This window comes from Osmia lignaria, chromosome 9 (assembly GCF_051020975.1).
Source record: "Osmia lignaria lignaria isolate PbOS001 chromosome 9, iyOsmLign1, whole genome shotgun sequence".
Lineage (NCBI taxonomy): Eukaryota > Metazoa > Arthropoda > Insecta > Hymenoptera > Megachilidae > Osmia > Osmia lignaria.
This window is the reverse complement of record NC_135040.1, coordinates 2609641-2635382: the sequence shown is the minus strand read 5'-3', so window position 1 is coordinate 2635382 and position 25742 is coordinate 2609641. Positions and strand designations below refer to the sequence as shown.

The 25742-nt window shown below is 36.3% G+C and overlaps 2 protein-coding genes across 2 annotated transcripts in view; both read right to left on the bottom strand.

Annotated features, from left to right (window-relative positions):
- Positions 1-25742, bottom strand: part of LOC117604310 (uncharacterized) — a 247136-nt gene that overhangs the window by 55980 nt on the left and 165414 nt on the right. The window lies entirely within an intron of this gene.
- Positions 4587-13847, bottom strand: LOC143305633 (uncharacterized). Its single transcript, XM_076689868.1, has 2 exons — positions 13687-13847; positions 4587-6104 (listed from the first exon to the last, which is right to left on the bottom strand). The coding sequence occupies exon 2, from the start codon at positions 6028-6030 to the stop codon at positions 4789-4791; it is 1242 nt and encodes a 413-aa protein (XP_076545983.1). The 5' UTR covers positions 6031-6104; positions 13687-13847; the 3' UTR covers positions 4587-4788.

Here is a 25742-nt window from a genome sequence, read left to right as displayed (position 1 = left end):
TCTTTCTCTCTCGAGCGCCCTATTCTTTTCTATGTCTGGCAGGAATCAAAATCGGCTCGAGCCTGTTGCAATTGTAACAGATGTGGCAACAGCGTGACAGAAGTCTTAATACGATGCGGCAACTATGCCATACTTCTGACTATATTCGCGTAGCTATTTGTGGTGTCAAATTAGAATTTACATTTATCGACTGATTTGTGTTTTTATCGACCCTGATGATAACGTGGTCAAATATACCATCAATGCCTCTGACGGAAAATCATTGAACTATTCTTATGTCTATTTTACGTCTGATGCGTGCAAATCGTAGAATCGATTTTACGTCTTCCAGAAGTGATAAGTTGTGAAAAATCGAATTTCAGTGATATTGTGCTAGTTTAAGGAAAGTCGGTCTGGTGTGCTGTCGGTGAAAAAACCATTATATCGTCCAATATTTGCTAAAATGCAGCCGAACGCAGCATTCGGCAGCCATGTTGTTTGCTTACAACAGCGTCTGTCTCAATCTTACAATTTCGAAAATACGGTTTTTCTCAACGAATGGTGTTTATTAGCGTTCAAGCGGACCAGACCGACCTGTGCCGAAGTCTACCTGTGTGTGCTGTACTCGCGAAAATTTTATTTATGCAATTATCAAGACGAAAAATCGATTCTACGAAATTGAATGTCTCTCTCGCGCATGGCGTATACGTGCATGCTTTCCGTTGATTGTGTGAGTGCACGCATACAGGTCATGGCACAAGGAGTCTGTGCCCTTAATAAATGTATGTAATAGAGATAACAGAATACGTATTGTGTAACGAATTAATTAGATGGAATGAAGAAATTTCGATAGTTTGTGGTTGAAATAGCTTCATAGGTGAAACATAATTCCCGCATGTATATGTGTGTGTTCAATGTACGCAGAGCAAATGTCCACTACCCATCTAGAATCGACAATCCACGAAATTATCCAATATCCCATCATGTGTATTCATCGATTTAGATGTCACCTCAGAGTGACATATAGCTTCTGTCATTGTCATCATTATTTCGCTATGCACACAGAGTTCATGACTCATTGTTAACAGAACTGAAAAAGTAGATACACTTCTTTTCCGATATTATTACAAATAAAAGCGACTGTTTAATACAATAAAAATCTAATTACGAAAGAATTAAAATCTATTGAAAACAAAAAATGAGGAATCTTAGAATATTCTTATGATCAAAACTGTAAAGTGTTATTTTTATTACAAATCTTTGAATTTTTTAAAATCAATACTAATTTGTGACAATAAAACTTAACACTCCATTGCTATTTTCATTAAAAATATGAAAGTATTTGAACAATACGTAACTAAAAGAGATCCTAATTCTTTTAAAAATATTTTCAAATTACAATAGTATTAAACAAAATTTTGTGAGGGTTCCTCGACCCCAAAGTATGGCAAGATAGGGTTAATTGTCAAATGCCAAACGTTGAGTTAATTACGACTCAACCCTATGCAATATATACTAGAATGCTTAAATTAAAATTAGCTGATCAAATTTTTATGTACTGAAAAAATAATATCTAATGGAATAATTTGAAATTCAGAAAATTATTAGTTTTTTTAATTACCATTTTAAATTTAAATATTTCCCCGCCCTTTTGTGTGTTTGAAAAATGGCGCAGAAATATAAAAACAACAATTGTAATTACCTACCGTGACTTTTAAACAATAAATTTTCAATTAGAAAAAAGAGAGAAACGGAAAAGAATTAATTTCTGAACCTAATAAAATTAAATATTAATCATCGCTAATTCACCAGTTCATTATCTAAGAATTAAAATACTCGATCAATTCTCAACGAATGACCTAATTATCTGAAGAATTTAAACACAAATCATAAATTCCCAGGAACGATCCATAAAATTCGAACGACAGGATCGTAAGCGATCCATTCAGCCTGTCGCTTCTGCTTAATTTCGCGTTTCGCGCGCAATTACAAAACGATGAAAAAGAGAAAGGGTAGGAGAGAAGGAAGGAACAATGAAGAAGGCAAAGGAAGCTGCGCCTTTATCACGAGGTATCTACTGCAAACAGACGATGTCTTATTACGAACAGGACGAGGAGCTTTGAAGTTGGCCGTGACGCGGGGGTGGAGGCAGCGGAAAATACAAGAGAAATACGAGTGGTAGAGGAGGATCAGCATGCCGCGGTACAAGGACGAGAAGACGAAGAAAAGCGGCAAGTCTCAGCGAAGTTTGCTCGCTCGGTAGCATGAAGCGTCACAATGAAAGACAGCAGAGCGAGGGAGAGATAGAATGTCGCTTAAGCGTTGCCGTGGCCAATGGCCCGGAATGCCTTTTCCGGTATCGGGCCAAACGGCGCGTTACGCGCCGATGCCGAGTTACACGTATTCGTAATTTTTCGTCCACCGAGCGAGGAAATCACGCTGCACCCTGGATAACGTATTTCTTCCTTCCCCTCGATTGAATAACCGAGCCGCCATTATCACGAGCTTGCCTCTTGTGACTCAACCCCCGGATCAACGTCGCCGACCTCCTCGTCGTTCTCTAACTGGGACGACGCTTTCCTGCGTCGTTACGCGATAATTTAAGAACGCTTCACGATCGAGCATCAGAATTTCCATCGAAAATGTTAAAAATCTTAAGTTTTTCAGATCAGTTTGGAGAATTATAGAGACAAGAATGGATGACCCAGTGGAGATAGCAGGGTGCAGATAAACTGAAAGATATTTAACCCTTGAACGGTGAAGGCTGGGTCAATCGTGACCCAATCTTATAAAATGTATATACAGGGTGTTTCGTTTAAAACAGGCCACCTAAATAGCCCCTCTATCTCTGAAAATACAAAAAATGTTACTGATTTAATCGAAATGGTTAAAAAAGACGAATCAGATGGAAGGATCGTTTTTTATAAATTGTAATTTTTTAATCGTTTTTTCTAGGTCACTCGTGTTTTTTACGTATGTACACACATTTTTTGTTGTTGTATGTTGGAGCAAATATTATTGTGCATTCATCCATATTTAATAGCACGACCTTGAAGTGACCGTGGACTCTAAAATTTAAACACGAGTGACCTCAAAAAAACGATTAAAAAATTACAATTTATAAAAAACGGTTCTTCCATTTGATTTGTCTTTTGAAACCATTTAGATTACGTCAGAAACATTTTTTGTATTTTCAGAGATAGAGGAGATATTTAGGTGGCCTGTTTTAAACGAAACATTCTGTATATTGTTACGTGCGGAGCAGGCGTAGTGGTAGGTGACTAGTCTGCGGATTGATATGATCCGACGCAACGCTTAAACACCTTCTTTGTGAAGGTAAGATATTATAGGATTCGGATTCGGTCTAGACTGATACAAGCCTTTCGCTCGTTGGACACAAGGTTTGGGCAATACGCACTAAATAATTAACGAGATTGAATAAATAACTATTATATATTTTGCCAAAAGAAACGAAGTATGAAAATATAATGGGCATTCAAGAGATATTACAATTTTCTTTAATTACTGAGGACAGAGTATCCAGTTTTTTAATCGCACTCACCGGATATTTAGGTGAACAGAAACGGTTAACGAGTTCGATCCTTCGTTCCTTTCTCTCTCTCTTCTCTCGACGCACGGATGATGATACAATGTTCTTGACAAGATGAAACTATGACTCTACACTAACAATAAATCTAAATACTTTACATTAACAGTTTTAATTACAAATGATTTGAAAACTTGAGTCTTATTAACGAGAAAACTGAGTCTTTTCGCGTGACACTTGATTCTCACGAAACTCTGCTCGACGTATTCTGCAATACTGGATGTTTCTCGGACAGAAAGACCGCGCACCTCGCGACTGTATGGCCGTCTGTGTTGCTATTGTCCGTAACTGGGTTTTTATGAAGGCCGAAAATGCTGATTTCGCATGATTAAGGAAAGAGTTCAGTAGTATACTGACCTGTTGGAATGTCTATGCGTTGCACATAATTTTTGACACAGCGTTTCGAGAAGAAGAGAGAATTTGTTGACGCTGGTGACTCTAAGGAGGTCAGTCATTGAACCGATTTCCTGATTGCTAACGCTTTTGCAACTTGAAATTGGAGAGAATGGAATTTCCTTTGTCGGGACGTAACATCCCTCCCCCCTTAGAGTCATCATCGTCCTCGATGATGTGGATCGTATGGACAGTCGTAGCAGCGCTTATCTAATGTTACATGTTATTGATTTTGAAATTGATAGTTGCGTTGTTAACTAGAACTAATGACTTTAGGCAGGGACTATAGTGCCTAAAAAAAAAAGAAAATAAACATCGGTCGTTACTCTCCTGTATCCTCCCCTGTTGTTCCATCTCTAATCGGTGAGACCCAGATATCTCGTTTGGCGAAGGTGTCCATGTACGCCCTGCTGCCAGTTCCTCGAAACCTGCTCCATTTTTGCGAGATCTAAGAATGGTGGGTGTCTCGTAGTTGTGTAGCGCACTCTGGACAGTGGTGTTGACTGTGCTGCTCGTATCTAATGTCACTTCGAGGAAACCCTTTTGGTTGGTGTAATAGGCTAGGCGCGTGACGAAGACCCTCCTAGATTCAACTTGGACGGCTGATTCCTGACTTGATGATGCTAGTCTCCTTTTGTCTCATTCATCGGAGGATGCAGGAGATTCAAAATACTATAATCTTAATAAAACAGTGAAAATTGTAAGTAGAAGAAATTTTAAACTTATGACAGAACACGTGTAATCCCTGCGAGGCTCGAAAGAGAAAATGAACAGAAAATAAATAAATTGTTACAATAAGTAATTTGTCCTTAATTTACTAGTGCCCGCTGCTGAGGTAATGGCGGCAGTGGTTGTTGCGCAATTGAAGGTGGTGTGGTTGTTGGGGGTTGCTCCGGGGGTGTAGATTGGTTTTCTGGTTCGGTCCTTCTCTTCTGACAGGTTTTTGTTATCCAAATTTTCTTCGTGGTGTGTCGTGTGCAGTATACAAGGATTGCTATGGTTAAAATGGCTAAGTAGGCTAGGCCTCCGTGCAACACGTTGGTTGTGAGATTCCGACTTCGATGGTGTGTATCCATTTCCGCTAATTTGGCTTCTATATCTGTTAATGAATCGTCAATGGGTGTGCTGACGCCTGAGGCTTTTGATGGCATGGTTAATGGTTTAATTTCTTTATAACGATGAATCTGTGGGGAAAATTCCGAGATGTTTAGTAGTAAATTTGGCTGGTAGAAATATTGTTCTAGGCTTTCTAGATGTTGCATTCCAATTAGCGTCTCGTGAGTAGTTTTAGCTATGCACCCTGCTCTCAGCTGGAAAATTCCAGTGCCCTCTATTGTTATGATATCGTCCTTCATTCCGTTACAAATGAGTTGTACTGATTCTGGTTTTTCTAAGGAGTACAACCAGGCTTGCATGGTCCTTAAGTGTGCCCAAAATGGTGTGTGCTGGGGTTGTAACCGCACCTCGCATGTTTTAAATGCGTGGGTGGTAGGTCGCAACAATAGGGTAACTTCGCAAGCGGTGGACGAGGCAATTTCAGACAACGGTCGTCCCAGTGGACAAAGATGTGTGTACGGGGTCTTGTGGCAATTATTGATGTACGACTCGTCTGCTTCGAAGTAGAATCGATGATCATTGCTTATTGCTAAATATGGTGATTTAGGTTGAATGTAGCCAGATGCTGTAGTATCTTGTCCTAACCTTTGGGGTATCGGCCAAGAGTAAGTGCGATAGAGATGGTATGTTGTTCCATCTGAAAGAGGCAGCTGTAACACTATGATGATTCTTCCTTGATAGATTATTGCGTTTACGGTGGTAGATCCTGTTAATTCTTTAAGCGATTGATGACCCGGTGGTATCGGTAGATCGAAGTTCCTCTGCGTGTTTCGTATATCCGAAATTATGCGGCGTGAAATAGACCTGTCTAATAGTTCGTGTGGCACCTCACCGGATTTTACAGCTCGTATTACGGCGAGGTATGTTTCAGCTGTTTTTATGTAGTGGTCCAAAGATATCTCTATGCCATGTACGAATCGTGATAAAGCCATCATGTATTGAAGTGTGGTTACGCTGTCCTCCTCCCGCTGGATAGCTTCGGCAAACTCGTTCAGTCTATTGCGATTTTCTGAAATTAGTTCCGAGTTTTTCTCAAGTATTTGGTGAAATTTATGTAGTCCGTTTCTAACTATATGTGTCTGATTTTTCATGATATGTGCCAATTCGTTTTGATTATGATACAGTTTATCTATCTCCGAGTTATAATATTCCGCGTCTTCTGAGGTGAGTGTTCCAAAAAGTGTATGACTTATTGAACCAATAAATCCAAAGGGAGCGCTTCGTCGCTTTATTGTTTTTGGGCCATCGTAAGATTCCGGTGTTTGAAATTCTGTTACTATTTCGTTTAGTTCATCCTGTAAGCTTAGTGCTTGGTCTGCCTTTCCATACACGTGGGGTAATCGCAAGGTTGCTGCGCAAGCGGTTGCCGTCGTTAGAGAAAGGCATTTCCCATAGGCACCGTCTAATTCTGAATATTCGAGCGGAAATTGCGTCTTCAGCTTATTAGTGTCTATTGACAGTGTCACCCGCCAGTCGGCTGCTATCAAACGGATATTGTGTAATTTTTCGAAGTACATGCCTGGTGTCGCGTCTAGTTTTGTTATTTCGTATGTTTTCTTCTGTTCCGCAGAGTGCGATCCGCTCCAGAGAGTGAGAGTGAGAGAAATGAATGTTACCAATTTCATTTTGCCCTGTTGCAACAATTGATTAGGTAGAGTTATTTGATATCTATTCTTGGTGGTATAGTAGTAATTTGTCCGCGTGTTTAATGAGACGTTTACCCGTTTCTGTTTCTAAAATTACGTTATTCTTTTCTAAGATTCCAACAATTCTGTAGGGTCCATGGTACCGATTACCAAGTTTTCCTTTCTGAGGTTCAACCAAGACTCGTGCCATGTCCCCTATTTTTCCTTGAAATGGTTGTACCTTTTCGTCATAGTATAGTTTTGATTTTTCTTTTGCCTGAATTAAATTCTGTCCTGCTATAGTTTGCATTTCTGTTAAGCGTGAAATTAGTTCCTGGAGGTAATTATTGTAAGTTGGTAGTGATTCTTCTGAAGGGAATGCACTAGGACAGCGCGCTATTTTTCCAAATATCAGTTCATATGGGGTGAAATTCGTTGCTTCGTGTACGGAAGTGTTATAGGAGAACATTGCGAACGGTACTATTTTGTCCCAATCATCGAAATCGTCTAAATAATGTTTTATGTATTCAGTTAATACTATATGACTTCGTTCTAATGATCCGTTAGTCTGTGGTCTATACCCGGAAGTAGTTACGTGATTAATTTTGAAAACCTTTGCAATTTCTTTTAATACTCTATTAATAAAACTGGTTCCCTGATCGGTTAGTATTGTACGTGGGGTTCCATACTGCAATATCACATGTGTTACTAATGCATGTGCTATTGTTTCTGCCTTTATGTTTGGCACCGCTACTGCAATACAATATTTCGTCAGATTGTCTTGTATAGTCAAAATGTGTCTATTACCACTAGGAGTTACTGGAAGAGGTCCTACTGTATCCAATGAGATCTTATCGAATGGTTGGAGAGGAGTGTCTGTTATGAGCATTGGTTCACGGGTTTTTGTCCTAACTAATTTGTTTTCTTGACATTTTTCACAGGTTCTAATGAAATTTTGTACATCGTTACGCATTCCTGGCCAATGAAATCTTTCTCGAATTCTGTGATAGGTCTTCGTTACACCCTTGTGTCCTCCTACTAAACTTCCATGTAATTCTGAAATTATTTTCAGACGGAGTTCTTCGGGTGGGACTTGTATGCTTCCTGTGCAGATCGTTACTTCGACATCGCTATCTCCAAGAGTATCCCTTAGCACGTTCACTAAGGTACCCTGGGGAAGCGTATCGGTAAAGTCGCCAGATCTCGAAATTCTAATTGTATTTATTTTTAATTTGGAAAGAATCGATCTTAAATTATGTAGAGCAATTCTAAAGTTTGAAATTGAGATAACATCGTAATGCTTCTGTTTAACTACTACGCTAAAAATTTTGTATTTACCTCGCGGTGTAACAAGTACCTGTCCCAGCTTTGGATTTGCTGCTTTCAGATTTGCAATGCTTATAACGCCCATATCTACGAGTAACCTACTAATTGGAGTGATTAATTCTATGTCAGCCGGGATAAAGTGAACATAGTGGCTGCGTGTACTCGTCAAATTTTCTCGTGTAGATTTAATTGTTTTCCTGGATGGATGTTCAGGTTCTATATCCGGTAGAATACTTTCAGTTATCTGAATGCCTGGTCGGTACTGGATAATTTTACTTGTATCGTATGGTTGTGAGGTAATCAGTCGTTTTGGTAAAAAGGAAGGATTCGATTTCGTTTCTGAATTAGTAGTCTGCGGAAAAGGGGTGGAAAGGGCTAGGGGTTTATCTAAAGATAGTGGTGTGGGTAATATGGATCTGTATGGTTGTCGAATTACTACGGTATTTTCAAATTCGGTTGGTGCGTTTAATTCGTTTTCTTCATGAATTGTGTCTAGTGTGAATTCCTTGGATGTAGGTCGTATCGTGGTCTGTTTTGTCGCGTCCTGTTCGTCCTGTTCGTATCGTGCTAGTAACTTGTCTACTCGTCTGTTTAGCTCTTCCTCGTCTAATTCCTCTATTTCTGGTTCTGCTTTGTCGGTTGATTCCTGAAGAATTTCGCTACGTTCGTGGAGGGATTTGTCAAAACGGTCGAAGGATTCATGTAGTTCGTCTAAGTTAATAGGTGGTTGTTCTATGGTTTTAGGGAGAAATACTTCATCGTCGCTATTATCGAGAGGAGCTGGAATTTCTATCATTATACTGTCGGGATGTGTTTCTGTGGTTTCGTCCTTGTCATTGTCAGGCTCTGCATCAGGAATGTTCTCAGGTTTTTCCAAATGAACTGTTTTCCTTGGTAAATTTTGTGGTGATACAGTGGGTGGACCAAGACTAGGTAATACGCTTTTCCGTCCTCTGAATACTGGTAGGTCAGATGTTTCAATGGATTCCTCATCCTCATCAGTATTTTGTGATATTTCGGAAGTGGAAGGTTCTGCATAGTTTATGGTTTTGGGCGATCCTTCATGTTCTGACTTGGAACGCGTTCTTGTTGAAATGGCACTTTCATCTAATGTAGGTTTATCTAGTTTTGGTTGTGTCTTTCTGCCTGGTGGCCTGCCCACAGGTTTCCGGGGTTCCACTGTAGGTTTTATACGGGATGCGGATGGGATTGTTACTTTTGGTTTGATTGTTGGTTTTCGGATAGGAAGAATTTTTTCACATTCCGATTCACTATCGGAAGTTTCTTTTGAGCTTGAATCTGAACTTGTATCATGTAATTCTTTAATGGGATTCCGTGAAAGTGCATCAGCGTTTATGTTCAAATGGCCGGGTTTATGGACGAAATCGTACTCGTAATCGCGCAATTTTAATCTCCAACGCACTAATCTTTGTCCAGGATCCTTTATAGAGTCTATCCATTTTAAGGGTTCGTGATCACTAACCAAGGTGAATTTTCTTCCGTATAAGTATGGTCGGAAATGTAATACGGCATACAGTACTGCTAAACATTCCTTTTCTGTGGTGGAATAATTTATTTCTGCTTTTATCAACGATCTTGAGAGGTAAGCTACAGGCAAGTCGTGTCCGTCTACGTCTTGGCTAAGTACTGCGCCTATTGCAAAGTCAGATGCGTCTGTCGTTAAAGTAAATGGTTTGTCAAAATTCGGATATTGCAGTATAGGGCTCTTGCACAATGCTTTACGTAAAGTTTTGAAACTCTGTTTTTGTTCTTTTCCCCAAATGAATTTGCTATTTTTCTTTAATAATTCCGTTAATGGCTTGGCTTTTGCGGCAAAATCTTTTATGAATCGACGATAGTAACCTGCAAGTCCTAGAAACTGTTTTATGTTCTTTGCGTTTTGCGGTCGAGGAAAATTCTTTACAGCGATTATTTTCTTTTTATCCGGTTTTACTCCTTTGGAACTAATGATATGTCCTAAATAGGTTACTTCGGTTTTCAGAAATTCACATTTATCCGGTTGAAGACTTAACCTTGCTTCGCCTAATCGCGTAAATAGACGCCGAATTTTCTTTCCATGTTCTACCAAATTTTTCGCGTAAACTACGATATCATCGAGATACACTAGAGCTTCTATTCCCTGTAATCCGCGCAATACTTGATCCATTAACCGTTGAAATGTTGCAGGAGCATTCTTGAGCCCTTCAGGCATACGAATGTACTCGTAGTGACCGTGAGGTGTTGTAAATGCGGTTTTGCTACGATGTTTCGGATCCATTTCAATTTGCTGGAATCCGCTTGCAAGATCAAATGTGGAAAAATATCTGGCTTCGCCCAAGCGGTCTAGAATGTCCACAATGTTGGGTAATGGATATGCATCGCCTATCGTTTTTTCGTTAAGTTTCCGGAAGTCAATTACCATTCTCCACCTTGGATTTCCCTTGGAATCAGGTTTCTTCGGTACTATCCATAGTGGTGAATTGTAAGGAGAATTTGAAGGAGTTATTATTCCTGCGGCTAATTTTGTAGTGATTTGACGCTCTATTTCAGCTTGATGAATTGGGGGAAAACGGTATTGTCTAGTGTTAATGGGTACGTCGTCTATGGTATGTATTGGGTGTTGTATCAACGGAGTGGATTTTAACTTGTCACCTGGTAGATGAAATATTTCTGGAAATTCCCTGATTAACTCAATTACATGTTCCTTTTCCTCGTTGTTTACATGATCTAAACGGAGTGTGGTCAGAATTTCTGTTACGCGGTCTAGCGGTTCTGATCGATTCTCGTGTTCCGAATCTAAGTTGGGGTGTTCTTTTTCTTCAGGGAAATTATGATATTTGAATGGCAAAATTTCTTGTGGTGGAATTTCTATTTCTACATCTTGGTTTAAAGTATTTATCGCGAGAACATGGCACACGCCTTGATTGACGCTTACGGCTGCTTCTCCAATATATATTCCATCTTTGGTTTGAAGCAAAGGAAGGTAACCTTCTTTTAGATCACAATCAATTGTATCTATGGCTATTGCTTGTCGCGATCGACTTTGAATTCGGTAAACTCTAGGTTTGTAGTGTCGTGGTTTTTCTTTCGGAGGATTTTCACCAATAAAACGAAAGGGCTTGATAGGTTCACTTTTCGTTACTAACGTGTTGTGTGCAAAGGAAATTTCAGCTTGCTCTTGTCTCAAGTAGTCCTTTCCTAGAATTCCGTCACTACTGATTGGAAATGATGATCTTACTACGTGAAATTTTACGGGTTGGCCTAAAATTGTTATTGTGGTTGTTTTTGACCTGAGTTCGTCCGCGGATAATTTGATAAGAGGTGAGTCGCGACGAGAATGTATATCTAATACTATTGGTTTCTCTCTAAATGTCGTACCGTTGGATGACGCATTGGATCTTGGTAACCCTCCGTCGCGTCCTTCTGGAAGGTTACTCTGGAGTTTAAATCTGAGCTGGATGACGATTGAGGTTGTGGTGAGGAGAAACGAACACGGTTCGGTGAAGTGGATCTATTGTCGTTGTAACGAGAAGGTTTTCGCTGTTCTAACCTTGAGTTTGCCGGTGTAAAGGGTGTGTGAGGACCCGGGCTTGGACTTCGCGGAGGTCCCGAGGGAGTCGTCTGATACTGGAAACTATTAGCGGAATAAGAGTCATATGGATTACGAGAGTCATACGGATTTGGTGGATAATAAGGAGGATAAGGCATTGGGTAATAAGGTGGGTAAGGAAAATATGGATGAGGTGGGTACTGAGGAAGGTTGGGTTGTTGGTATTTATATTGTTCGGAAGTATTTCGTGGCGATTTGAGAATCCCCGTTGGTGATTCTGAAATTTCGGTAATTCTATGGCTAGTCGGACTTGGGCTTCGAGGTCGATTACGATGAGTGGAAAAATGTGTCTCTGTTCCATGTTGATTAGGAGAATTTGATCGAGAATTTTGGTATGATTCGTTTTGTCGAGACAAAAATAATCTGTTGGATTCATCACGAGAAGAAAATATTCCGGATTTTATGCGGGTTTCAAATCGGACTGCATATTTTGCTGCCTCATCTAAATCTTTAGGATTTCGTGCATCAACATAACGCGCCATATCGTCAGGCAAACCTCGGAGAAATGCATCACAAGCACACTCTAATACAGGACGTATCATAGGTTCGGCCTCTTTACCATAAGAATCTTCTAACGCGTTTCGAGCACCACTAATTAAAATATTTAATCGATCGTGGAAATCACTTACGGATTCGTCTCTCCGCATTCGAATTTTCCCTATTTCATGTTGATAGTACGGAAAAGATTTTCCTGGAGCGAACTTAGTTTTTAAATGTTTAATCAATTCGTTTAACGAGCCAAATGTTTTTCCGTACGTACTATCGCGTGCGGATCCCTGTAATTTGCCTATAACTGCTCTAACATATGCTCCTTCGCTAGCCGGTGGTACGTAAACTGCACCGTTTTGAATGTCTTGCAGGAAGTCTTTTAATGGTATATTTTTTCCATCGAAAAAAGGTATATTTAGTGTACCGTATTGTAAGGTAAAGCATTCTGCCATTGATGTTAGCATCGTGTTTGTGACATTTAAATCGGGATTACTTGAATTTATGTTCATTGTGTGATTGGATAAAGACATTTTGTACGTTACAATATTTGGTCAGATAGAAAATAGAATAGCTTGGTTATCGATTATAGCCGAATAGAACAAAAAAAAATAAGGGATGGTTGACTTACAAGTCCTACTATAGCCAATCGATACGTGGGGCTTCCCTTTTACAAAATTGTTGGAATTCGAAACGAAAAATTCAATTATCGGTCTGTCCTCAGGTTATCGTTAAATTTTATAGGTTTTCTTAAATTTTGACTTCCCAAAATTGCATCAACGAACGAAATTGACCAAATTCAAATCCCACCGCTGCCACCAGTTTAGCTGTTACGTGCGGAGCAGGCGTAGTGGTAGGTGACTAGTCTGCGGATTGATATGATCCGACGCAACGCTTAAACACCTTCTTTGTGAAGGTAAGATATTATAGGATTCGGATTCGGTCTAGACTGATACAAGCCTTTCGCTCGTTGGACACAAGGTTTGGGCAATACGCACTAAATAATTAACGAGATTGAATAAATAACTATTATATATTTTGCCAAAAGAAACGAAGTATGAAAATATAATGGGCATTCAAGAGATATTACAATTTTCTTTAATTACTGAGGACAGAGTATCCAGTTTTTTAATCGCACTCACCGGATATTTAGGTGAACAGAAACGGTTAACGAGTTCGATCCTTCGTTCCTTTCTCTCTCTCTTCTCTCGACGCACGGATGATGATACAATGTTCTTGACAAGATGAAACTATGACTCTACACTAACAATAAATCTAAATACTTTACATTAACAGTTTTAATTACAAATGATTTGAAAACTTGAGTCTTATTAACGAGAAAACTGAGTCTTTTCGCGTGACACTTGATTCTCACGAAACTCTGCTCGACGTATTCTGCAATACTGGATGTTTCTCGGACAGAAAGACCGCGCACCTCGCGACTGTATGGCCGTCTGTGTTGCTATTGTCCGTAACTGGGTTTTTATGAAGGCCGAAAATGCTGATTTCGCATGATTAAGGAAAGAGTTCAGTAGTATACTGACCTGTTGGAATGTCTATGCGTTGCACATAATTTTTGACACAGCGTTTCGAGAAGAAGAGAGAATTTGTTGACGCTGGTGACTCTAAGGAGGTCAGTCATTGAACCGATTTCCTGATTGCTAACGCTTTTGCAACTTGAAATTGGAGAGAATGGAATTTCCTTTGTCGGGACGTAACAATATAAGGATATTAATATAAAATTAAGTATATAATTTTGAAATGAAAGAGTATCATAAATTGCAATTGAAAGAGTTTCATATGTTGGGGTTCTCTCCATGGTCCGCTATCCGAGGATTAACCCTTTCGCGGGCGCTTGAGGATTGAGGGGTTTAGTAAAAAAAGAGTAGATGCTATCATACCATAAATTTACACAGCAATAAGTTAAAATAGAGTTAAGTTAATAGAGCTTATTGATGATGCAGAATTTTGAAAATCAATATAAATGTAACTGTTTGAACCCAAAGGCAGACTGACCATCAGGAGTTGGGGAAAATTCTCGATAAGTCAGTAGAGACTTGAAGTCTAATTAATTAAAATTAGGGCCTGTATTCTACAAAGGGCCCCGTCATGTTACTAATCTCCTAAAAAATTGTGGCTCTCTCCATGGTCCGTTATCTGAGGGTTCATATTTTTATTCCTTTGCAAAAGTTTATTATATTTTACTGAAATGAGGCTGATGTGAGGATTTCACTTTTATATTTTGAATGAAAATAGAAATTTAATATTAGATTTTATTATCACAAGTTAGTATCGGTTTAAAAGAATTGAAGAATTCATAACATAAACTATTTGTGTCAATTTTTGCCTCTTTTTAAGAGAATAGAATAAATACTTTAAAATCTCTTACTGTTTTCAACTTGTTATTATTATTGCACTTTTTTCTTTCTTCATTGTATAATATAGTTTAAACATTCTATAATTATGCGAAATACTGATCATCATTCTTGATGCATCACGAGACACACGTCATTTTAGCGTATAATTATAGTCACAGTGAACTGTTTGTTATCTCCCGATAAAACAGTCAGGCAATATTAATGTTCCGCGTGATGGGAATAAGCGAAAGCTCCTTGGTAATATACATAATCTTTATTAATTAATAAACGTATAGGTATGCTCGACATTCTACTTCGAGTGATTAATTTCTCTGAATTGTGGTTGTTACACTAAATTAATATTTAAAGAAGAAAATCTATTAACGCAAAACATTTATTTCTATTTTCTTCAATTAGACTTTAGTAGTTATTGATTTAATGTATTTTCATTATTTAATATTTAGTAAATTAAAAAAGATAATAAATTATCGTTAGATAGTAATAACAACGTAAGGATAATTTTCTATCACAGTTATTATAATAATATAAATTTTATTATAAAGGTAACTACCCTTATTTATTTTTACAATTTTTGTTATTGTTAAAAAATTATTTTCATCGCTTTGCTCTACGTAGGAAATCATATAACTTTGCTATTTGAAGTGTTCTTTTATCCGTAACAGTTTCTGAGATAGCCTGGAGGGTATCAATTTTCAGAGGGTAATTTCGTCCTTTAAACTTAAATTTCCAGCGATAAAAAAACGTCTTTTTTATTTTCGACTGTTTTAGAGCCTTATAAAGTTTCATCTAAATTGAGAAAGGATCGTATTTTTATTTTTTTTTTTTGTTACTGATTTCCAACGACGTTGAATAAGCAAATTAAAAAAAAATATTATTAATTTTGATTTTTCAAGGTAGTATGAAAAATATCCTACCGTGGATATTTAAGTATTAGAAAGTGCCACACTTTTAGGGCGGCTATAGTCGCTCATAGTATGTATCAATTATTCATAAAGTAGTCATCAGTAGTCATCAAGTAGTCATTAAGTGGTCATAAAATAGTCATCAAGTAGTCATGAGACAGTCATGAAACTCAAATAGTCACCAAGCAGTCATTAAGTAGTATAATAGTAGTAATATAGTAGTAGTAGTAGTATGTATCAAGTAGTCATTAAGTAGTCATCAAACAATCATTAAGTAGTCGTCAGTAGTCATCAAGTAGTCATCAAACAGTCATTAAGTGGTCATAAAACAGTCATCAAGTAGTCATGAAACAGTCATCAAACAGTCAAATAGTCATCAAGCAGTCATTAAGTAGTATGAAACAGTCAAGTAGTCATCAAGTAGTCATAAAACAGTCAAGTAGTCATTAAGTAACCGTCAACTATTCACGAAATAGTCAAGTAGTCATCAAGTAATCGTCAATTATTCACCAAATAGTCAAGTAGTCAAGTGGAAGAGTTAAAGAAATTTACATGTATTCATATTTACTAAACATTAAGCTTTAATTTGATATGTCATAAGTACCATTCTATCACACTCGTGTCACCAAATTTTACGTTTCGAAATTACACAATTGATATACGACAGTCTAGTAACAGTACGAAACGAACGTTAGATTCCTTAAGGTGACTCGACACGAACATTCTGCAACATGATCTCAAACACTACACGGTCTTTCGCGCAATTAATCGCGCTGCCGTGCATTAACGTCAAGATTTATGGAAGCAATTAATGCGCTTCTGCATGAATTATAGTCGCCTATTTGACATCTGATTACCTGCGTGGCAACGTTTCAACGACACCCAAAACACGGACCAACGCGCAGATTGCTATTAAAAGTTCGGAGTTAGATCAGTTAGCTGAATTAGTCTCGTTAAGCATACAATACCTATCAGAAAGTACAGTGGGTGATCCTATTATTAACTCGTTTGAAGATTAATCAAGAATAGAATTGAAAATACTCTTATAATAATAAATTTTTCATTGCAAAATATGTTGTTATATTTTTAATAATATATGACGATGATTTAAGATCTTCTGCAATTAAAAAAAGAATACATATAGATATCAATATTTCGTCGTGCCAGCCTTAGCATTTATAAATTTTCGTGTATTTTACACTTCTAGTAACTTATCGTATATCAATTTAAAACTTAAAGTTTAATAAAAGTGACTACTCGAACGATTCATCAATACTTGTTCACTGAAATAATCAATAAATCAACCAATTAAAAATTTACTGCTTGTATCTTCCATTTGCGAATATCCAATTTCCAATCGGTTGTACGTCCCAATAATAAAGTAATTTTCGATTCGTTTTGCCATTAAGAATCTACAGTTTTGGGTTGGGTTATGGTATAACAAATCGAAAAGTCCATTACCATTTCGGGATATAAACGATTGAAAATTGGATATTCGCTAATGGACAATACGACGCTATAAATTGCTTCATCCATTGTTCGTTCCAACCATTTTGTATCAAGAATAGTAATGAAACGTTTATGGAGTTATTTTCATCAAATTCTAAGCTTTTAATTGATACTTCATAAATGCTAATTTCAGATACTTTTATGTCATCAAAATGTCTTTTTATTTATGTGTCTCGAAATTTGCGATTCAATATATTACAATCTAATACCAGTGAACTGAGAGAAAAAAATGATTTTACCGTTGCATTTAATATTCTTTTCTCTTATTTATCTTGTAACAAAATCACGGATATTCAAAGATATTCTTGTACCTCACCGAAGAAGAATAAAAAGAATACACTTCGGTTACGAGTGTTTCTAACGACCGTAACGACTAGCTGAAGCACCAAAGTTTGAAAGCACCACGTGTAAGGAAATCGTAACGAAAGTAATGATTATGTCGAAACTCTATGATTATGCCGACATGAACATCGCCATCCCATTTATATGTGGTAAGGGAAGCACTGGAATGTGTAGTATGTGTGTAGAACGTTGTAACGACAGCCGCATCTAGAATTTTGATAGAATATGATTATGAACAACACTTACTAACAGGAATCTTAATTAAGCTCCACAGAGTGATACATATACACTTCTACACGAAAACCATAAGACTGTTCTGAACATGTTATAAAAATTTAAACTCTAAATAAATGATTAGAATTTTTAAAATATTTTAAGAAAAGTAGTTTCTTTTTTTCTTACATTAATTGTGTGATGTAATTAATGTGTGTAGGTGTTAGTAATACAGCATCATTATTTTTTACTTCATTTCTACAATGTTTATTTTATCTGATATTTGAGATCTTATTATTTTTATTATTTAAGGTTTTTTAATTTCATGCAGATAATTTGTTTAATTATGATTAAAATCAATACCTAATGAGTAGGTAATGTAACAATAAATAGTCATTATCGAAATAAAAAAAGAATTGTATGGAGTTGAAAGAGTATACCACTGCAAAGCATAAACTATTACCTACAATTATATGGGGCAAGCTAATTAGATAGTATCTAGTCACGTTTCACTTTAAAGTGGCGGACGCTTAAGTCGCTTAAATAAAAAACCCCCTTGGACCCTTCTAATTAATTGGCTTCAGCAACGTGCTTTCCACTGCATTAGGCTAAACGAGTTGCTTACGTAAAATTATTGTTACAACCGAATACTTGGATGAAGCAATTTTCTTTAATTCGGTAACCAGGAAAAGAACAGTGCTTTCCTGCTCATAAATTAACTCATTTTCTACCAGAAGTCCTATCTGAAAATTTAAATATGTATTTAGTAAAATAATAATGAAAAGACTTAGCTTCCATGCCCATGACTTTTAAATTTAAATTTCTAATAAAATTCTTCAAAAATTGTATTATAATTTCACACAAATTTAAATTGTAATTTAATTAACTAACGATAAATTTCAAATTGAAGATAAATAAATATTAAATCCTCTTTTATTTCTTCAATATTATGAAATTTGATACATCATTAAGAAATATGGATAACAAAATAAACATCAATTTAAATTCTCCAGTTTTCAATTCTTCAGTTTCTTAATTTTCTAATTTTCCAATCTTTTAATTCTTTAAATTTTTCATTTTCCATTCTCTCATTTTCTAATGTTCTAATATTCTAATTTTCTTATCTTCGAATTCTCTAATTGTCCCCTTTCCCAGTCTTCCAATTATCCGATTTTCGAATTTTCTAATTCTATAATTTTCCCCTTTCCGAATTCTCTAATATTCCAATTTTTTAATCGTCTACTTAAGCAATTCTTCAATTTTCTAATGTTATAATTTTTCACTTCCCTCATTTTTAAATTTTCAAATTCTCTCTATTTTTCAGTTTTTCAATTCTGTAATATTCTAATTTTCCCATGTTAGAAAGATCTATTACACACTTATATTGATACTGAAAATTTACCAAGAAAAGTTATGAAAAACATGAGCATTAAAAATTCATCTTCAAAGGGTTAATAAATTATGTAACTTATAGCATGAAATTAATGAAGATCAGGCTACGACAAATTTTGGGAACATTAGACGCCAGCTGTGCAGTTTCTTGGTGACAGAGTACATCGAGTGGATTACGTTTCGTCCAAGACGATAGACTGGTATTAGCCTGTCATCCGTAACTCGCAATAAATTCACCGCGTTCCTGCTGAGTTAAGGGAAACTTGAGGAATCCCGATTTCACGATTTATTCGTCGAAAAATGTGTGAGACTACGTTCTAAATTTATCTTCGAGACATTTGAACTCTGTTGACTGGGGGAGTAATAAAATTACCATTATTCGATTTGACTTTCGTGTCTTCAGAGAGCTGACAATGACTGCTTTTCATACCTTTAAAAACGTGTTTCATTTACGATGGTACAAGATTTTGACAGAAGTAAAGTGTGTATCTTAAACATCGTTTATATTACTTTTTAAAATGACTGAGACTATAGAGGATCAAATCCTCTAGAGAAGATTTACCTAGATTTAAACTGATGAAAACAATATTATACTTCTTTTTTAGTGGAATAGTATGGTTTATAATAAGTATCGATTTTATTGCAAAAAATAGAGAAAAGATAAAAGTTATATTTATAAAATAAAATGGGATACCTAATAATGACAATTAATTAACTAATTAATTGGCACATAATTGACTCTGCTGCTAAAAGTATTACCTATTTGAATAATTATTGACACATTTTTTAAATAATATTTGAAATTGATGTCAAACTATTATAAAGTCTACTAAATAACTAAATTTTTAGTTAAAACGTTTGGAAAAAAACATTCACTATAAACAATAAATAATCATGAATAAAATATTAGCCCTTGAACAGCGGAGTCTGGGTTAATCGAGACCCAAATTTAACCTAAAGTTAAATATGTAATTTTTAAATGAAAGAGTTTCATATATTGGAATAATAATTTTTAGAGGAACAGTGCAAAATTTCTAAAATGAAAACAATTGAAATATTAAATTAAATTAAAACTGGGCTCTCTCCGTGGTCCGCCGTCCAAGGGCTTTTATTTGAAACAGACTTTATCTAAGGGTTAAATTAAATGGGGCTGGTCACCAATAGACCCCTACCTCTTCCCGTTACCAGTTTTCATTCTGCTAATTCGTTAATAAAAAAAATATCGAAAAGCTATCTAATACTATGAACAGATTTTCTAATAAATGGGTAACAATCATTTATGTTGTAACAGAAGTATATTTCTAAGATTCAATAATAATAGAGAGGACCCTTTCTTTGTCACAGAACAATTCTATTGGACGTCGAGCCCAGTGCAACGGACACAATACAAGTCTCTGCCTCTTAACCCCTTGTAAATCTAACATTTCAGTCAGCACAGAGAATACCTAGCAACAACTAAGCCAACCGATAAACTCATCAACTGTTTGAATTGAATGCACGGTATCAGGATCAATTTACCGACGGTTTCAATTCACGGTTCCTTTCAACGTAAGTGGACGTGCATCCCAACACCTTTCTCATGTTACCGGATTTACGTGAAGAGAAAATCTTAGAATGGAATGCCGCTTTAAAAACGAAGGAAATGATTCATCCAATCCATCAAACACAAAATATTGAAAATACATTATTTTTCACATTTAACCCTTGAGGAGTGGCCCTCTCCATGGTCCGCAGTCCGGAAGATAAAATATTTTCAAAAAATTACTTATTTTTACTTAGATATGTTTATCATATTGTATAACATTTTTATAAAATTTTATAAGTTTGTTATATATGTGGGTGTAGAAGCAGCTTAATATACATAGCAAAGAAAAATCTTTAAATAGAGTAAACAGGCTAATAGATGGACACTTTAGCTGATTCCGAAGTTTATATCAAGTTTTCTTTAGAAATATTTGTTTTATAAAGAAATCAGAAGCTTTGTACGTAAAAGATTGAAGATAACATTAATTACATGTAAAGAAATTAATTTATACAAGTGAAATGTACTCATAACTCGTATTACCAGTAAATGGACAATAGAGCTAATTTACATATTTATTTATAAATTTCTAACGTTATTAATACAATCATACATTATGCCTAAACATTTAATTTCTTTACGTCCAAACACAAGTTTACGTCTAAACTCAGCGACAGGCACATGGTGGTAACAACTTAGCACTACAAAATATTCTTCGCGTATAAAACAAATTTTCCTAAAAAATGTTATTTTATTAATAATTATCGTCCACCCACTTGCTGCTTGCTTACCCTACCAAGGAAACATCAATAAAAAATCGTACCAATGACCGGTAAAGAACAAGAAACATTCAACTTCCGTAGAACGAGGCTGACAGAAGGATTGAACGAGGATAGAACGAGGAAATCGACGAAAGAGAGATCTACAATAGTCTCGAAAAGAGAAGCAGATAATGCACGAGATGAGGGAAAAGTCCGGATACGTGTTCCCCTCGTGGCTGGAGGACCTTGCCAGAGAAACAATAGGATCCATCTGCATCCATGGACGTCCATTCCATCATTTGCCGCGAGTCCGTGGTAATTTGACGCTGAGTGAACGCGCTTGTCTATCGCCAATTTAGTAAGTGGTGACCATCCCCCGATTTCCCTACCCTTCCATCTCTTTCTTCTACCATCGGAAGGCAGCACACGACTGCGTTTCGTTCGCATTTCTACCGATAGATCCAGCAATAATAGCAGTCGTCGACCGCCACTGTAAAGCCTGGTAAGCGGAATCAGAGGTAGGCCCGTTGATTGCAGGTGTACGCCGATTTTCCTCCACATTATTGGCCAATAACCCCGCAGTACCGATATATAGCCAAATATACGTAGGCACATCTATATTGCTTATAACATAGACTTCCTTTACATTCCCGGTTACAGGACAGTAGAGATGGAAAATTCTTGAAAGTTTTTAAAATAATAAATTTTCACACTTGCAATTTAATAAAATTATTAATTAAAGCATTTAGAAGCAACGTTGATTGATTTCACGACAGAAAATTCAATACTTTCCCTGCAAAACCATCATGGCGTCTTATGACGCCATCCGGCTGTCTACACGCAGTACGACGGTAGATAGCGCCACCAGCGCATGAAAGATCATACGGCGCGGTACTCGTTCGATATAAAGAGTGGGGATATAACGAGGGTCTACTGTACATAAATGGAAGGAGGATGCAACATTGCGACAATGATAAGAGCAAGTGGTAGAAGCGAACGTCAAACGAAACGGTCTTTCCTTTCCGCAGCTCCCTCCCTCTCTGTCCCGCTCTCTTCGGGTGAAACCGAGCCAGCACGTTGGCGCAAATTAAACTTAACCACAATTAGCAGGCAGGCTGCTTCGTTTAGCTACATATAACCGCGTGTAAATTGTAATAGCTACCCAACGCCGACTACCAACACGCTCTCAGCTAGCAAGTACGAGGCCGAGATAGGTGCAGAAGCTATGCACCGGGTCGTGGCTGATGCACGAGACCGTGTGTCGGATCACGAACGTTGAATACCAGATCAGGTGATTGCGATACCATCGATCCAGATACTCACTGGAGCTTAATCAGCAGGGAAAGCCGAGCCGTGAAGCTGGCGTATGGTAACCTAAAGGGCCCGAGCTGACAGGTTGCGCAAACGCTAAATAGTTTTCGACGCGACACAGGAATTTCGGATCCCATTCTACCTCGTTAATTGACAAACACCGTCTTCCGTGAACATTTCGTTTGTGTCATTTATTGAAAGTGTTGGGTGGTAAACAGCGGAGATCCTTTTGATCAAAGCTGATAGGTGATAGGGTTGATTTAATTAGATCAGTGGTAATATATAGGGTTCTTCTGATTGAGTGTTACGTTTTCAAATCAAAGTTTGATTTTTTTATTTTAATATAAAATAAGTATTATTATTATTATCTCTTTTGATATAAATTCAGATTTATACTTCCCAAAATAATAATAGATCTTGCTGGAAGTTCTGTTTAATTTTTAAGAATAAATGTAATTTTTATGAAAGGAAGATAATATTTTTAATATTATTATGTAAGTTTTTATTATCTTTAAAGTTTTTTTATCTTAAAGTCTTGCTATCCGGGTACCTTTTTCTGTAGAATTACTCTGGTTTTAAATTTAAAAAACTGTTATACCTGAATCATTGTTCCTAAAATTTTTTCCATTTGAAAGATTATTAAATAACTTGAATAAATGATAACCTGAGGGTGCAAGATCAGAAAAATATGATAAATTGCTAAACACATGGTTATAGCCACCATAATGATAATAGGAATTATGTATAATAGCAGCAATAGCAGTGGTATAACAGAAGTAATATTAATGATAATAACATTAATGATAATAATGGTAATAATGATTACGAACGCGGAGAATAGAACGATACATTAGATAATATTACTTAATTAATTTATAATAACCGGTTATGGTCTATTTTTGATATTTCTAAGAGGAAAACAAACTGAACATTCCAATAAAATGATTAGATTGAAATATAAAAAGTTAACTGCAAATCCTACACAAATTATTTACAAAATTGCTAAAATTTTGAAGTTATTTACCGAAATTGAAACTTATTACTACTAAAATTAATAATAAATAAAAATAATTGACTTTAGATTTTTTATTTTAAATTGCAGAATTTTGTTAAAATGTTTTGTCAGAATACATTTTGAATTTTTATTGAGATGAAGTATGATTGTGTTTACTAATTTATGTTGCATCCTCTATTTATTTATTTTTAAAAATTTTATTTTCAATTTGTATTGAACATCAGTAATTCTACCATCAATCCTTACCACTATAAAGAACAAATGAAACGATTAGGACTAACTATAAACACACTGATCTTTCACTGTACTTTAATGAAACCATCACTTAACCTGGTCAATGTTAAATATTCGTTTACGAAAACACACTTGGCTGATATTTATTGGGTATCATTCGTTACCCTCGAATGTAGTTTTTCCTCCGTTAGAGTGATTGATTGGGCCGAGAGCTAACGTGTTACGTTTAGGGAATAATAGTGTATCGTATTAGACAGGGTTGGCTCGATTCAGTGTGACACCAAATTTATGACTCTTTGTTAGAGGACTAAACGTAGCCACGTGTTGGTGACGTAATTAAACCAGAACAAACGTATCAATAAATAAAAGACAATTCTGTTGTCGAAATTCTTCAACTTACAATAGTATGAACTACATTTTTTTTATTCTTTTTTTTTATTTTCCTTTAGAATTGCCCATTATTCGTGAATATACTGAATAAGAAGAACCCCTTTTAATCACCTTAACCATGATATGTGTTATAGAAGTTACCCCCCCCCGAGTAATCTTTCCTTATAATTTAACCGTCGGTCATTGTTTATTAAAAAGTTATTAACAAAGAAAGATTCAAGAATATACCGCCATTTTTCTAAAAATCTGAATCTTCTTCACATGAAGTGCTGCTATAAGTATTAATTATTTATTTTAATATTGCAGGCACTGCACCTCCATCCCTTAAAAAACCTACCCTAACTTAATCTAATTTGTATTATACTCGTGGCAAATAGAAACAAGATTGGGGTAAGGTAAGGTTAGAGTGTTTTTAGCAACCTAATCTAACAAAACCTAACATAACCTGATTTCCATTTTGTAACTACACTCGTGGGAAATAAAAACAAGGGTAAGGTTAAGTTAAATTGGAGCATTTTTAGGACAGGTGACGCCCATACCGAGACTTTCATAATAAAACATATAAGTAACATAAAGGCATTTATGTTTGGGGTTAGGTTAGGTTAGGTTAGGTTAGGGTAATCTGCTTTTGCTAATAACTTTTTAATAAACAATGATCGACGCTTAAGTTATGAGAAAAAGTTACTCAGGAAGATGACCTCTATAATAAATATCAAAATCAAGGTCAGTAATTTCATGGGGGAGGGGGGTCCACTATTCGGCATTATTTTAACCCTATGATTGTAACGCATTGAAAAGAGCCAATAAAAATTTTAATTTTCAATCTTTAACCATTTATCGCACACACGATATTTATGTACATTACAACTGACTATATTTCGCGTGTCTAATTTCCAGCCTACATCCACGAGTCATAGTAATAATTTTCACTGGACGCCCATGTTACTCGGAATGGTCGTGGAGATTTGCAAAACAGGTTACACGCCCCTGTGTGATATTGTATATATTCCATGTTAATTATGTGTATTCATTCATTATTAAACACCGAAATATCGTACACATTTGTTACGGCACGAATTCAGATTTATACCGCAATTAAACATGCTGCTCGAACGGCAGTGATCAAAATATGGGTTGTTGGCAACCGACACCTACTGCTGGTGAAATAATAGAAGATCAATGGAAAAAAGGATGAAATCAGTGGATCCTCGCTTATGGTGTTAGCATACCTAGAATGTATACACACCCTGATGTGTACACGCATCCACCATGTGTACACGTACCCACGATGTATACACACATGCTTGCCCACATACAACGACCCTATACGTTACCACATTACAGGAAATGTTTTTGGTTTCTCTGACTACACTGAAATTTGCAAAATAAACTTCCTCTGTAAGGGATGTACCAGGTTGTTGCATGTCAAATGGTCGGGAAGGGGTTAATGACATAAAAGTACCGCAAAATGGTTCTCATGATATATTAACTTGAAGCTTAATATTGCATGAAAGTTAGTATAATGAAAAGTGAAATATTCGGTCAGTAGGATTACAGGATTGGCACGAGGACCCGGATCTTCCGCTTTCTGGGTGATTGCTGCATTAATTAACCCTTTGAATACGGAAGGC

Excerpts from the sequence above, each read along its gene's own strand:
- LOC143305633 (XM_076689868.1), bottom strand. The coding sequence starts at position 6,030 with ATGATGGCTTTATCACGATTCGTACATGGCATAGAGATATCTTTGGAC.